General features: G+C 37.4%; 1 protein-coding gene across 1 annotated transcript in view; it reads right to left on the bottom strand.

Moving 5' to 3' along the window:
• The window catches only part of LOC127434419 (SRC kinase signaling inhibitor 1-like), a 77,826-nt gene that overhangs the window by 10,311 nt on the left and 54,130 nt on the right, over positions 1-13,385 (bottom strand). Inside the window, exons 11-19 of the mRNA XM_051687154.1 lie at positions 12,185-12,360; positions 11,926-12,056; positions 10,166-10,313; positions 8,819-9,048; positions 8,235-8,467; positions 7,674-7,941; positions 7,338-7,480; positions 5,406-5,591; positions 996-1,139 (exon numbers count right to left, since the gene is read on the bottom strand). Of these exons, the coding sequence (XP_051543114.1) occupies positions 996-1,139; positions 5,406-5,591; positions 7,338-7,480; positions 7,674-7,941; positions 8,235-8,467; positions 8,819-9,048; positions 10,166-10,313; positions 11,926-12,056; positions 12,185-12,360 (1,659 nt within the window). The remainder of the gene's footprint in view (positions 1-995; positions 1,140-5,405; positions 5,592-7,337; positions 7,481-7,673; positions 7,942-8,234; positions 8,468-8,818; positions 9,049-10,165; positions 10,314-11,925; positions 12,057-12,184; positions 12,361-13,385) is intronic.

The raw sequence follows: 13,385 nt of genomic DNA, 5'->3' as shown, positions 1-13,385 counted from the left end.
AATGGCACTAAAAGGGTGTTGTTCTCCCAAACAGATTAGGTTTTTAAGTTTAATGCTCTAATGAGATTTAAATCAACAAAAATGACCTCCCAACCCTAAACCTGAAACCTAAACCTAACCGACAGTGGCATAAAACGCAAATTCCTGAAGCAACTATGTCATTTTATAGCGCTTCTATGACACTTTCGGCCAATGTGTGGACTTGCGTGCTCTTCAGGACTCGTACCCCAGTCCTTTGCATCACAAGTATAATGCTCTATCAGTTGAGTTACAATGCAATTTGATCATAAGGTAGCACTGTGTGAGGAACAGGGCAAAAAGTCAGTGTTTATGAATGGATAATCTGCCGTTCTACTCATGATTTGTGTGATAAGGAATAAAAGTCATTGTTGTTGTACTGCCTTAGTGTTCATTTCACCAGGAAAGTGCAGCGATATGTACAACGAGCAACGTAAAAATCCTTTTCCTATATTCAGCTCTATTAGACCTGGTTCCATTTTTCTCGGTTTCAGTGTTGGCGCAGTTACTGTGTTTTGGCTTTGTATGGCAGTATTTTGTGCTATTCTGTCCTGAAAGCAGTGTTTGAATTGAGGGGGGGGGCTGGATGATTGGGAGCCCCAAGAGCCTTGATGCAATTCAAACTCTGCATGGAAGAATAGTTCATGTAGAGTGGAAGAGAAAAGAACTAAATCTGTGAGTAGAAGTGAAATCAGTGAATGCAAAAGAGGTCAGACAAATGAGACTGGAAAACTGTTACATCTGTGCAGCAAATGGGACAGCAAAACTCCAAAACACATAACTGCTTGAATAGCAGCCAAAAGCTAATGCTTAGCTGCTACTGTTACAGTCATTAGAGACAGCTTAGAATTGACGATTTTGCACATAACGGCAAGTGTAACATTTCCGAAGCATTCTTTTAGCGTTGATCAGAGTTAAAGTCAGTGAGGCAGGTAACGGCACACTAGCAGGGTCAGTTATTGTTAGAAGTGGAATACCTGCTGCTGACCCTGCTGTAGTTTAGGGAATTCCTCCTGTTGTTTCATGTTTCGACACTCCAGGCTGCTCTGTTGCAGGTGTCGAAGGCGAGACGCGGCAGATGGCTGCACCAGCTTAGCGGAGCCCGGAGGAGTGCCAACAGGCTAAGAATCAGAGGACAAACATGAATAAACAACAGCGAGTTAAGAGTTGTGTTGTAAAGTGTCTGTGCTGAATTTAGTCATGGGACTGAATCGTAATTATTCAGCATTGTTTTGGAGAGAAGTATCATGACTATAGCTCTGTTCCAAAAACTAATGAGCTGCTTGCAGAGACAACATTTTTAGGCATTTTCCTAAAGTGCAGTAGGCAGCAAAATTATTTAGCTTTATTAGATAGATACTTCATTTTGGCCAATCTAAGGCATCATCGCATGTATCCTTGTAGCCTAAATCCCACAATGTATTACAATGAATTCAACGAAAATTTTCGGGAAAAAAAAATGTCTGATGTAAACATGAGTGTATTTTATTGTGTAAAGATAAGTACAGAAAATAGTTCCATTCAACATATGTGTGTGCTATTTATTTTTGTGTTTAGTAGCATACTGCCTCATTAGCTTAGCATCATGCTAAAATCAGACTCAGAATTGGAATCAACTGTGAACATTAAGGCCAACACATACTCAATGCAACTATGTGAATGCAGACACTTCTAGCAATGCAAGCTAAATTTTGTGTGTAGCTGCATTTGAAAATGTGTCAGACTGCAGCTCACAACACAACACAAGTATGCATTGCATTATCAACATTGCCACAAGGGGCGCTAAAGCTGACTGTGGCATGGGGGGCGTGGTCATGTGTCGGTCTGCGGGAGAACGGTAAGGCTCGTCACCTGGCTCATAATTATTTCTAACACCTGTCTCTCATTATAATGATAGCGGAGGAAGGCTTAAAAGGCACGCCGAAGCATCAGAGGGGGTATTCACCAAGCACGACAACCTGTACTCGGAGAAAGAGAGAGAGAAATAACTATGAGCCAGGTGACGAGCCTTACCGCTCTCCCTCTCCCGCAGACCGACACATGACCACGCCCCCCATGCCACACTGACATTATTGTGAACTGTATGATTCTACAGTGAGATTTCTCTTTCAAGTCAACTAATGTGATGGAGGAGCAACAGTTTGAAGAGAATATTGTTGTGCTAGTAAGTTATAGTCAACATATTTACTTTATACCAACTTACCTGAAAATAACACATCCAGTTTAATGGCAGAGACTGCTGTAGGTAACTCTATTGCCCCCGTGAGTACTGAGGTTTGTTACAGCAACAATAATACAAGAACTATATGCACGTTGGCAATGCGTTTGTAACCGGTCCTGCTCGACCCGCTCCAAGCAGGATTCGAACCGGCATCTGCCGGCATGGGAGGCGCCACGCTAACAAGGAGGCTAAAGGCTAAAGCCTCTAGAGTCAGTCGCAAGTGCACCTCTTGAGGCCAGGGGAGTGAGATTTACATATACCGCACAGCTATCACGTACCAGCTGCCTCCCGTTACATGATGACCAAGCTCAGGCATCTGTGTACCCGTACTTGCAAAAAATATTTTTTTGGTCTTCTGGTCTGAGTAACTCAAACTTCACGTGATGAGCACTATACGTGTAGCATGCAAAAGTAACGTTAACAGAACTGTTTTCTATAGGTAGTGCGTTGCTGCCTTAGAAAGTAACACCGATGTTGACAGTAAACAGCAAGTTAGCTCACTTGCAACAGAGCCTATATGAGCAACTGAAATACTTTTATGAAAGACAGAGAATAAGAAATAGAGAATATATTTAGATTAACACACAGATGTAATGTTGAATGACACCCTGCATGTGTGCAATAAAGCTGATATTAGCACTGTTTCACACATTTACACTCTTTTGTCATGAGATACACTAGGGGTAGACTATACTACACACAAATATTTATACAGATGCAAGTTCTTTTAACAGTTTTTTTTTTTTTTTTTTTTTTTTGTTTTTTTGCTTTTTGGCAAAACAATATTACATGGTCAGACAAATATCGCAGCAATTCCGAGGTGAAATGTTCACTGTGTGGTAATAAAAAAAAATTATACTGTCTTCCAAACAGATGAGGATTTCAAGGTTACTGCTATCGAGTTTTAAATCAACAAAACCTACATCCTAGGTCATAAAACCTACATCATAACCTAAACCTAATCGATAATATCAGAAAAAGCAAATGTGAGATGAAAAGTGTAATTGCTGAAGCATTCATATAATTTTGTGGTGTTTCAATGACAATTTCGGCTCACGTGTCAAAATGTGTGCCCTTCAGAACTCATACCCTGATGCTAATCCAATCGCAAGTCTAATGCTCTGGCAGTTGTGATACCGCTCAATTTGATCATGCTCGAACAAGCTTGTAAATGAAGTTGATTATGTACAGTAATGCAAACATTAAAATATATCGCCTTACAAGTCATGCGCTATAGTAAAAGTGTTTAGATGTCATAAGATAGCATCATGTGAGGAACAGGCCGAAAAGTATGTGTTTAGAAAAGTAATCTGTCATTTTACTTGAGATTTGAGTGAAAGTGAATAAAAGTCATGAAAGTTGTGGTAGCGTCTCTAGTGTTCATTTCACCGGAAACTGCCGCAACACGAGCGTATACATTTTTGTTTTGCAGAAATGTAGGCATAGTAACGTGATTCTACGAGACCAGGTTTGAAATGCCGAAGTTGGATTAATAAGATTAAACTAAAAAAATCAAAATAGAGCACTTACATAATCTTATAAAATTAAATCATTTTTTTGTTTTAATTTTAAGTTTGAATTGTTGTGAATTTCATTTAATTTATTGACAATTAAAACACTGTAATAATAATTTATTACAAATAATCAATAATTTAGGTCACATGGGTTTGGCAAATAAAAATATATAAATAAAAGGTTCGGAATCCCTGATTTAGACAGAGATTCTAACACTTGCTAAATTACCAGCATAAAGTGTTCTGTGGATTGGAAAAGTGTCATATGTTTAGAATACACTGGTCATTATCCCTCCAGTTACTGTAAAGAATGATTTGTCAATACAGTTACTTTACAAAAGGAAATGAGTTACATTGAGTCAACTCCAGAGTTTAGAGAGACATAGAAAAGCTGTTGAGACAAAACAATGATTTATGATATTAAATGAAGGTACAGTTAGGAGTAAATTTAGACCACAGTAGCTGACATTTATTTTGTGTTTTCTAATTGCTTCTGACTCTCAAATTGTCTTGCTTAAAAAACTTTAAGCTTGTTAAAATTGATTCTCTACTACAGTGTCACAGCGTTACTGTCACTGTGCAGAGATATAGCCACAGTTTGACATAGCAACAAGGAGAGGGCGAGAGATATAGTAACAGAGACTGCGTGAGAGAGATGCCCTTGACTGATAGCATGCAGTTCATTCAAATAGCTTAGAAGAAATCACTGTCTGTTATATCAGAATGTTTTTTCTCTAATACTCAATGAAAAGGAAATTAGTAAGTGATAGTGTAGCTACAGTCATTCGTGAATAACTGCAAAACAAACCCTAACAGGGTGACAAGGTCTTGTGAGTGGTTGACTGTGTTGGAAATATAGTAAATAAGGTATAATTTACAGTAGCTTCATGCTATCCATTGTTTCGATTCAAAATGTTGATTGCGGCGAAAATTCGCCTTTGGTGTGCAAAAGCCTGAACACAGCTACTTACCAAACAGATAAATAAATGAAAGGGAAACTTGAGTTAAAATTTGAATGTGAGAAAAAAATGACTATGGATTGATATGGTTAAACATGAATACTGAGCCACATTTAAGCTGTGTAGTTGCATGCTGCAGCACAGTTGCTTTAAAGACTTGAAATGGCGACAGATTAATTGGTTTTGTGTCAGAGTGCATTAGAAGGTTTCAGGAACATACTCAATGCCAGACATTACAGAAAGGATTGAGAGGGGAAACGGCAGAAGATTGGAAGTTCACACATTACCTCTCTCCAAAGAGAGTTGTTGATCCACTCGCCTGCCCTGTCAACACTGACCTCGGCAGGGTTTTGGGCCAGAGCAGTGACCCTCTCTCTCACTGGAGCTCTCTGAAACGCCTGTTGCACAAGTGTGTGTTGGTGCATGTGGATTAGTGCATTGAGATGTGTTTGTGTGTTTGGAGGAGAATGGAATAAAAAAAAACATTACTCTGGAATACCATTAAACAAAACAATGCAAATAATAACTTGTGCATATATTAAAATTGAGACCAAACAGAGGTGGGTTTCTGTTCCTCAGTGTCATTATTTAGCATCTGTATCTCTCTCATACTGCAGCTCTTATGTGTGGATATAATGACCTACATGGTGAAAAGACCCCTGTACTTTGTCAAGCCCACTTTTGTGTATTTACCTCCAGTTCAGCCATTATCTTCTCATCCTCATCTTCATCCTCCTTCATCCCAGAAGCGGCGATGACGGGTGGTGTGGATGAGGGCCGCAGCCCATCAGAGGTCGAGGGCCGTCTGAGTTTGATGGGTGGCGTCTGAGATTGAGTCGGTACATGAGCATCCTCTCTGTTCTCAGTCTTCTCCAACTTCTATAGAAACAAGACACAAAATGTGTCAAATTTGTCTTTTATTAAAGGGATAGTTCACCAAAATATGGAAATTCTGTCATGAGTTCAAACACATTTCCAAGGTAAAAAGATATATCCACTGTTTGAGTTAAGGGAGCCCCCCCATAAGGCCACAAAAATTTAACCGTGGTCCCCTGGTGTTTTTCCATCAGAACTAGACTACTAGAATCATAAAAGATTTTTTTTTTTTATTTTTTTTTTTTTTATGTTTGCAGTGACATTATGCAACATTGTCCTTTATCTGTCCGAGTTTTCATAAATATTCCAAACCCAACTTTTTTTGTTGTTTTTACGTCTGAAAATTCTAAACGCCCGAGTGCACCACGTGTTGCACAGTTAAAGGAACTTACAGATGGTGACTGAGTGATACTGACAGAATAAATCCTCATTTTCACCTCTCAGTAATGGTAAGAAATAATTCTTCTTTGTCATATTATTGTAGGCCTACATATTATTATAGTACACATAAATTACTAAAATTAATCCATCTTTTATTTTAGAACTAATCCACCGCTAGAGGATAATTAGAATGCATGCAGTTAATATGCACTTAGTTTTGTCGGTATTTATCTAACACTACATGATCGCTCACAATCAAACAGTTATAAAGTTATTACATGGATGCTATGTGGAGAAATATGATATCTTTGTCTTTTTATTATGTTGTGCCCGTAATAAGCGTGCCCGTCAAAATCTGAAAATACGCAAGCCTGCTGATAAATGAAAGAGACAACAGAGAAAACAATTTTTTTTTAAATGCTCCCAAAATGAGCTACTTCTTATTTATAACTCTACTTTACATTCTGCATCTCAGCCACGGTGACTAATTCAAATTCTAAAAATTAAAGTATATTATTGAACCTTACATCTTACTCTTGTCTTAAAACTCATGAAAATATAAAAGTGACAAAGTTTTATAAAATATATTGAATTATTTTGTGATTACTTTGTGATTTTTGGTAGGGATTCACACACCTGACTTTGATTCGATGGACAAAAGTTTTTCAAATATGAATAATTTTTTTTTACGAAATAATAAAAAAGATTATACCAATCTACTTATGCCATCATTATTTTTATTTTTTTCAAGAATTTTAGCTTTTAATGAGACTTTTTTTTTATTGTCTCTGGATGGTTATGCTAGATATTTTTTACTTTAAGCCCCAGAAAAAGATATATAAATGACTTTAAACACTGCAAACATTTCCTTAATTAGTATTTTTGTCTTGTTTCCTGTAAAAATATCTAAAAATTCTTAAAATTTAGTAAACTTTAGGCTTAAAAAAATATCTGTCAATGGGGTAAGAAAAACAAAATTCCCTTTGAATCAAGTTATGCAAATGTTTTTCTTGTTTTAAGCATAAAACTCAATAAATTCAGTTAGATTTCTCTCAAAACAAGACTTAAAATCTTATGCTATTTTGGAAAACAAATACTAAATACCAGTTATGAAAATGATTTTTTTGCAGTGAACTCAGAAACTGAAAACATGTTCACCATAGTAGAGGTGTATTAAAGTTATTGGTTTGTGTGAATTGCATTTTCAATGTATTTTTGAACAACTAAATAGATCTCAACAAAACAATGAGTGTCACGTCACTGACCCAAACAACAAGAGGTAATAAAGAAGATCTTATTGATAAAGAACAAAGCCAAATTGTATTATTTTCTTTTTCTCACAAATGCATATGAATTTGAATTATTCACCTTCATGCTCTTGTTTATGGTGATAACTTCTCCGCTGCTATTGGTCGTGAGTCTGATGGCTGATGGGAAACTTCGGCGGGGTGGAGGCGGCGGCGGAGACTTGGACGGCTTCTCTGTTCGATACCGTGGCACAGTCAACTCTCCTATTCAATCAATCAGTCAGTTATTAAACCTATTCAAACCTATCCATCAGTCAAACCATCAGAAAAAATAATTATCTACAATAGCTTTATGTCCAAGTATACACATTAGTATATATCAAGACAGGTATGATTTAACTTAGATTAAAGTAATGTGTTTTCAGTGTAATCTCAGCCGATCCCCTGCATTGAATACCGTCTTTGCTGGGTGGTTTGGGTGGTGTTTTGCTGGGGTAATGTTCAGGTGTTAAGCTCGGGGTGGAGGAATTAGATCCAGGGGTTGAGAGAGAGGAGAGTTGGGGTTTTGGAGGTACTGCTGGTTTGGTGATCTGCTTGGCAGCAAAATCCAGATCAGGAATGGCCTTCATGAGCTCAGCTTGAGTTTCCTCCAGCAGACGGTTGATGTCCTGAGCGCTGAACTGAGTTAAACTGGCTCTCTTCTCCTCCCAGTCTCGTTCGGCGGCCTCAACAGACAAACACGTATTATAAAGCCTCATTTAGCAGAACAATATTGTACAATAATACTCTTAATATTGCATATTCAATAGGTTACATCCACACTGCTCTCAGCCTCAGATGGCACGCCTACAGAACACCCACGAAATGTTCACAGACAGTCTGATGCATATTTATATAAAGGGTTTTGCTTTATTTTTGGGCACTTTCAACACTGTGGACTTCTAGAATGTAAAGTCTCATTAAAGCATTCTTAGAGTACATTTACACAACTAGAAAATCTTAAAATTGTGTTTATTACCAGTCGGACCTCCACAGACACTCCTTTGTCAGATTCTCTACGTATGGGCACGTCTTCAAGGCCAGTGGTCTTTATTGCCCCTGCGGAGGTGCTGTCCAGCTCAGGCATGATGGGGTCTGTTGCCCTGGCTCCTGCCAACCAGTTACCCAGTGTGGTGCTGCCCGAAATGCAACTGCTGCTCAGAGTGCCACCAACACTGGAGCCGAGCACATCTGAAAGACTTGTGGTCCCTCCTGAAATCAGTCAAAATGAATCAATCAATCAACAAATCAATTAATCACTAAAGCAACTAACACATTATCAACACGGATCAATCTGTCCATTCATCTTGACAATCAACCAATAAATAAATATTGTTTCAATTCTAATGATCTCTGACTAAATTAAATGAATCAATACTGTATGGCTAAAAGAAATTAGTCAATATTAAACAGAATTCACAACTCATTTCACTTCCATAATGTGACAGATTAAGTAAAATAGGCGTTCACTAGTGAATCGTGTCCAATAAGACCAGGAATGTGTATTAAGAAAGAAAATTGGGTCCATTTTGACTTAACATGGACTATAAAGCTGGCTTTTACCTATACTGGAAGCACTAGTCAGATTGGGGTGTGTCCCCAAGGTAGTATTAGTACCCAGGGAGGCAGAGAGAGTGGCAGTGCCCAATAAGGTGCTCCCTAGGTCAGGTAGATTTAGAGACGGACTGGTAAGAATATCCAGATCAGAGCTTCTGCTGAAGTCAACATCACTGGAGCTGGAAACAGAACTACTGAAGTCATCAGGAGTTCTCCATACGCCTTCTGATACCTGCCTGTACAAACACACATACTGATCTGCAATGGGGTTTTAAGGGATCCACAGAAAAATTCAGTGATAAAATGTATTTTATTTTAAAAGTTATAATTTATTATTATCTCATTGTGCTTTCTAAAGACTTTTAGGTTTATACATATAACATTACTTCAATAGAGGGTAGAAAAGATGTGCTGATTTTCCAGATAATATTTTAATGATTTATTGTAAGTACAATGACAATCTGTGACATTTCTAAAATGACAATTATATATGTCTTTATAAGATAACGCTTCATTTTTTTCTCGCATATTATTTGTACATGAAAATATTCAGCTGTCTTTATATTTTAGGAGGGGGGTCCTCGCAAGGGGATCATATTTGGTGGTCCTGGGCAGAAATTTGTCAATTTGTCAATTTTAAAAGGATAGTAAAACAAAAAAATTAATTTCTGTCATCATTTCTTCACCCTAATGTTGCTACAAACCCGTATGATTTTCTTTCTTCCGTAGAACACAAAAAGTGAAATCTGAAGAATCTTCACATGGCTTTTTTTCATATAATGAAAGTGAATGGTGACTCTGGGCTGTCAAGCTCCAAAAAGGATAAAAAAAAAAAACACCATAAAAACAAAAAAGTAGTCAACATGATTCATACAATCAGTTTGAGTGATAAACAGATCAGAATTTAGTTGTTTTTCATTATCAAATAATTGATCAATTGCTGTTTGCAGCATCTAAATGAAATATGGCGACTATGACGCAGGTTTGATGCCATGGCATTTAGTCATGAGACGCACAAGGACCAATGAGGTTTGAGGTTATTTTTTTCCAACCTGTGCCATAGTCACCATCTTTAGTTGACTACTTTCACTGTGGTTTGATGATGTATCCTTTTTGGAGCTTGACAGCCCAGAGTCACCATTCACTTTCATTATAAGCCAAAAATCTGTGTGAAAATTCTTCAAAGTTCTCCTTTTGTGTTGCATGAAGGAAAAAAAAGTTATACTGGGTTTGGAACAACATGCGGGTGAGTAAATAAAGACAGAATTTTCATTTTTGGTCAAACTATCCCTAAGGTGTGATACTTGAAAATGTGTCTGAGTGACAGAGTGAATGAGTGTGTGTTTGTGTTACCTTCGCAGTAGAGTGAGTGTATTAGTAATGTTTCTGCAACGTTTCAGAAGTGCTTCCAATCTGAGCGGCTCTTCTTTCAGAAACTTGACAGCTTCAACTTCAACCCTCAACACCACACGCATCTTACTTTGTAAAGTAGGGAACTGATCTATAGACACACACACACAGAATGTAAAATAGAGTGCAAAATATGAGTCATATGCAGTGTTTAATTTATTTAAAGTATTTATTAATTTATTACATTAATGGAATACTTAATGTGACATTCTGTGGTCAAATATTTTTGTAAAAGGTATTTATTTATTTATTTGATACTAAAGGTAGCCATGTAATAAGCGGGATAATATACAGTCATTTATAGAGTGCAACAGTGCCTGTCCAATTTTCCAGCCAGTTAATAAAATCCTTAAAAAAAAAAAAAAGAGTTGTAAGCCATGAACCAAACCAACCAGCTCAGAGGTGAATCAGAACATTACTAACTAAAGGAATAGTGCACTCAAAAAAGAAAATTCTCATCATTCACTCACCCCTATGCCATCCCAGATGTGTATGACTTTCTTTCTCCTGCTGAACACAAATGAAGATTTTTAGAAGAATCTTTCAGCTCTGATGGTCCATTTAGTGCAAGTGAATGGTGGCCAGAACTTTGAATCTCCAAAAAGCACATAAAGGCAGCAAAAAAGTAATTCATATGATTCTGGTAGTCTTCTGAAGTGATATGATAGATGTGGGTGAGAAACAGATCAATATTTAAGTCCTTTTTTACTATAAATATCCAGTTTCACCAGCCCTCCTAAACTCTTCTCTCCTAAAAGTTCTTCTTCTTTTGTTTTTGTTGATTCACATTATTGGTGCATAAATTCTTTATATAGTAAAAATATGACTTAAAAATTAATCTGTTTCTCAACCACACCAATCATATCGCTTCTGAAGACATGGATTAAACAACTGGAGTCATATGGATTGATTTTAAGCTGCCTTTATGTTCTTTTTGGAGCTACAAAGTTCTGGTCACCATTCACTTGCATTGTTTGGACCAACAGAGCTGAGATATTCTTCTAAAAATCTTGATTTGTGTTCTGCAGAAGAAAGAAAATCATACACATCTTGCATGAGGGTGAGTAAATAATGAGAGAATTTTCATTTTTTGGGTGAACTATCCCTTTAACGTTTTGCATGAAGGAATGAACTATAATCCCATGAAGCATTGTGAATGACATAATCAAATTACAAATGATGGAAAAATATAAAACTATTGATTTAAAGTTGTTAATATTAATATACTTATATAATTATATAAATATATATATAGTCTGAGAGTTTAGAGAGACACACAGTTCTGATTGGTGGATTTTCTCCCTCTGCATCATGGCTAGTGTAGTTCTTCCCCAGTAATTCCATTATTAAACATTATTTTATTTTATTTTATTAGGTTGTAATAGCATGGACTGATAGCTTTAGCAGATCCCATTGATTAACAACCTTGGAGTTCATGGTATGTCTGTCTTTAAAACCCCTATGGAAAAAAGAATGGGATTTTTAATTTCCAGAACCAGACAGGGTGATCAGGATCTTAATACATATCCATATTCATTTAAAAACAATGACTTGACAAAATTAATAAAAGGCTGCAGCTCATGTGTGACTTGAAATGGCTTAGTATATACTTTCTGTTGGCTCTGGACTGTTTTGAGCCAATTCTACCAGTTGAATATGTTATGCTCCTCTTTTTTGAATTCCTATTTTCATTCTTCACTCACTCTTGAGGTCAGTGACGTTCTCTCCGAGTCTCCTTAGTTCCAAACTCTTCTGTTCTATTTCCTGTTCTGTTACCAGGTGGTGGTTAAGCCCCGCCCCCAACCTCATCTCCTCCACAGAGCGCTCTAGATCACTGTAACCAGAGCGAAAAAACATCAACTTCAAGCTGTATGACACATCACATCAGTGGGGAAAAATGAGTGAATGCAGGAAGATTTTTCAGTGACTGTGATAAATGTGTTTATTCTAGGTTTGGCTCACTGTAGTTGTTGTATAATGAGTTCTTCTTCATTAAGATAGCGTAGTCGCTCCTCTTCCACCAGAAGACGCTGACGTTGTAGCGGATCTTCTTGCGTCCGAGATGCCTCAATCAGACACATTCCCAAATCAGACTCTGTCTGTCTGAGTAATGCCTGCACAGAATCCTGATTCTGCAACTGTAACAAACACAAGCTTTCATATATATGTGTAATATATACAGTATATATATATATATATATATATATACACACACACAATATATATACTGTATACACTGATCAGCTACAACATTAAAACCACCTGCCTAATATTGTGTAGGTCCCCCTCGTTATCTGAGTTACCGTATACTTTGTCAATTCGAACCAATCTGATCATTCTCTGTTGACCTCTCTCATCAACAAGGCGTTTTCGTCCACAGAACTGCCGCTCACTGGATGTTTTTTGTTTTTGGCACCATTCGGAGTAAATTCTAGAGACTGTTGTGTGTGAAAATCCCAGGAGATCAGCAGATACAGAAATACTCAAACCAGCCCATCTGGCACCAACAATCATCCATGTGATTATCTAATCAGCCAATCGTGTGGATGCAGTGCAGTGCATAAATTCATGCAGATATGGGTCAGGACTTCAGTTTATGTTCACATCAACCATCAGAATGGGAAAAAAATGTGATCTCAGTGATTTGGACCGTGGCATTGTTGTTGGTGCCAGATGGGCTGGTTTGAGTATTTCTGTAACTGCTGATCTCCTGGGATTTTCACACACAACAGTCTCTAGAATTTACTCCGAATGGTGCCAAAAACAAAAAACATCCAGTATGGGGCAGTTCTGTGGATGGAAATGCCTTGTTGATGAGAGAGGACAACAGAGAATGGCCAGACTGGTTCAAATTGACAAAGTCTACGGTAACTCAGATAACCGCTCTGTACAATTGTGGTGAGAAGAATATCATCTCAGAATGGTATTCTGAGACGTGGGTTGGTGCTGTTTTAGTGGCATGAGGTGGACCTACACAATATTAAGCAGGTGGTTTTAATGTTGTGGCTGATCGGTATGTATACATATATACATATATATATTAGTATGTGGGCATGTATGTTTATATATCATATGCATACACACACTGAGTATGTTCATAGTGTGCATGTTTTGTCAAGCTTTGCTATTCTTCAGGGGACAATTTCAGATATTTCATCCCAAC

Source organism: Myxocyprinus asiaticus, chromosome 44 (genome assembly GCF_019703515.2).
Source record: "Myxocyprinus asiaticus isolate MX2 ecotype Aquarium Trade chromosome 44, UBuf_Myxa_2, whole genome shotgun sequence".
Lineage (NCBI taxonomy): Eukaryota > Metazoa > Chordata > Actinopteri > Cypriniformes > Catostomidae > Myxocyprinus > Myxocyprinus asiaticus.
The sequence above is the reverse complement of the archived record's forward strand: the minus strand, read 5'-3'. Positions and strand labels throughout refer to the sequence as shown.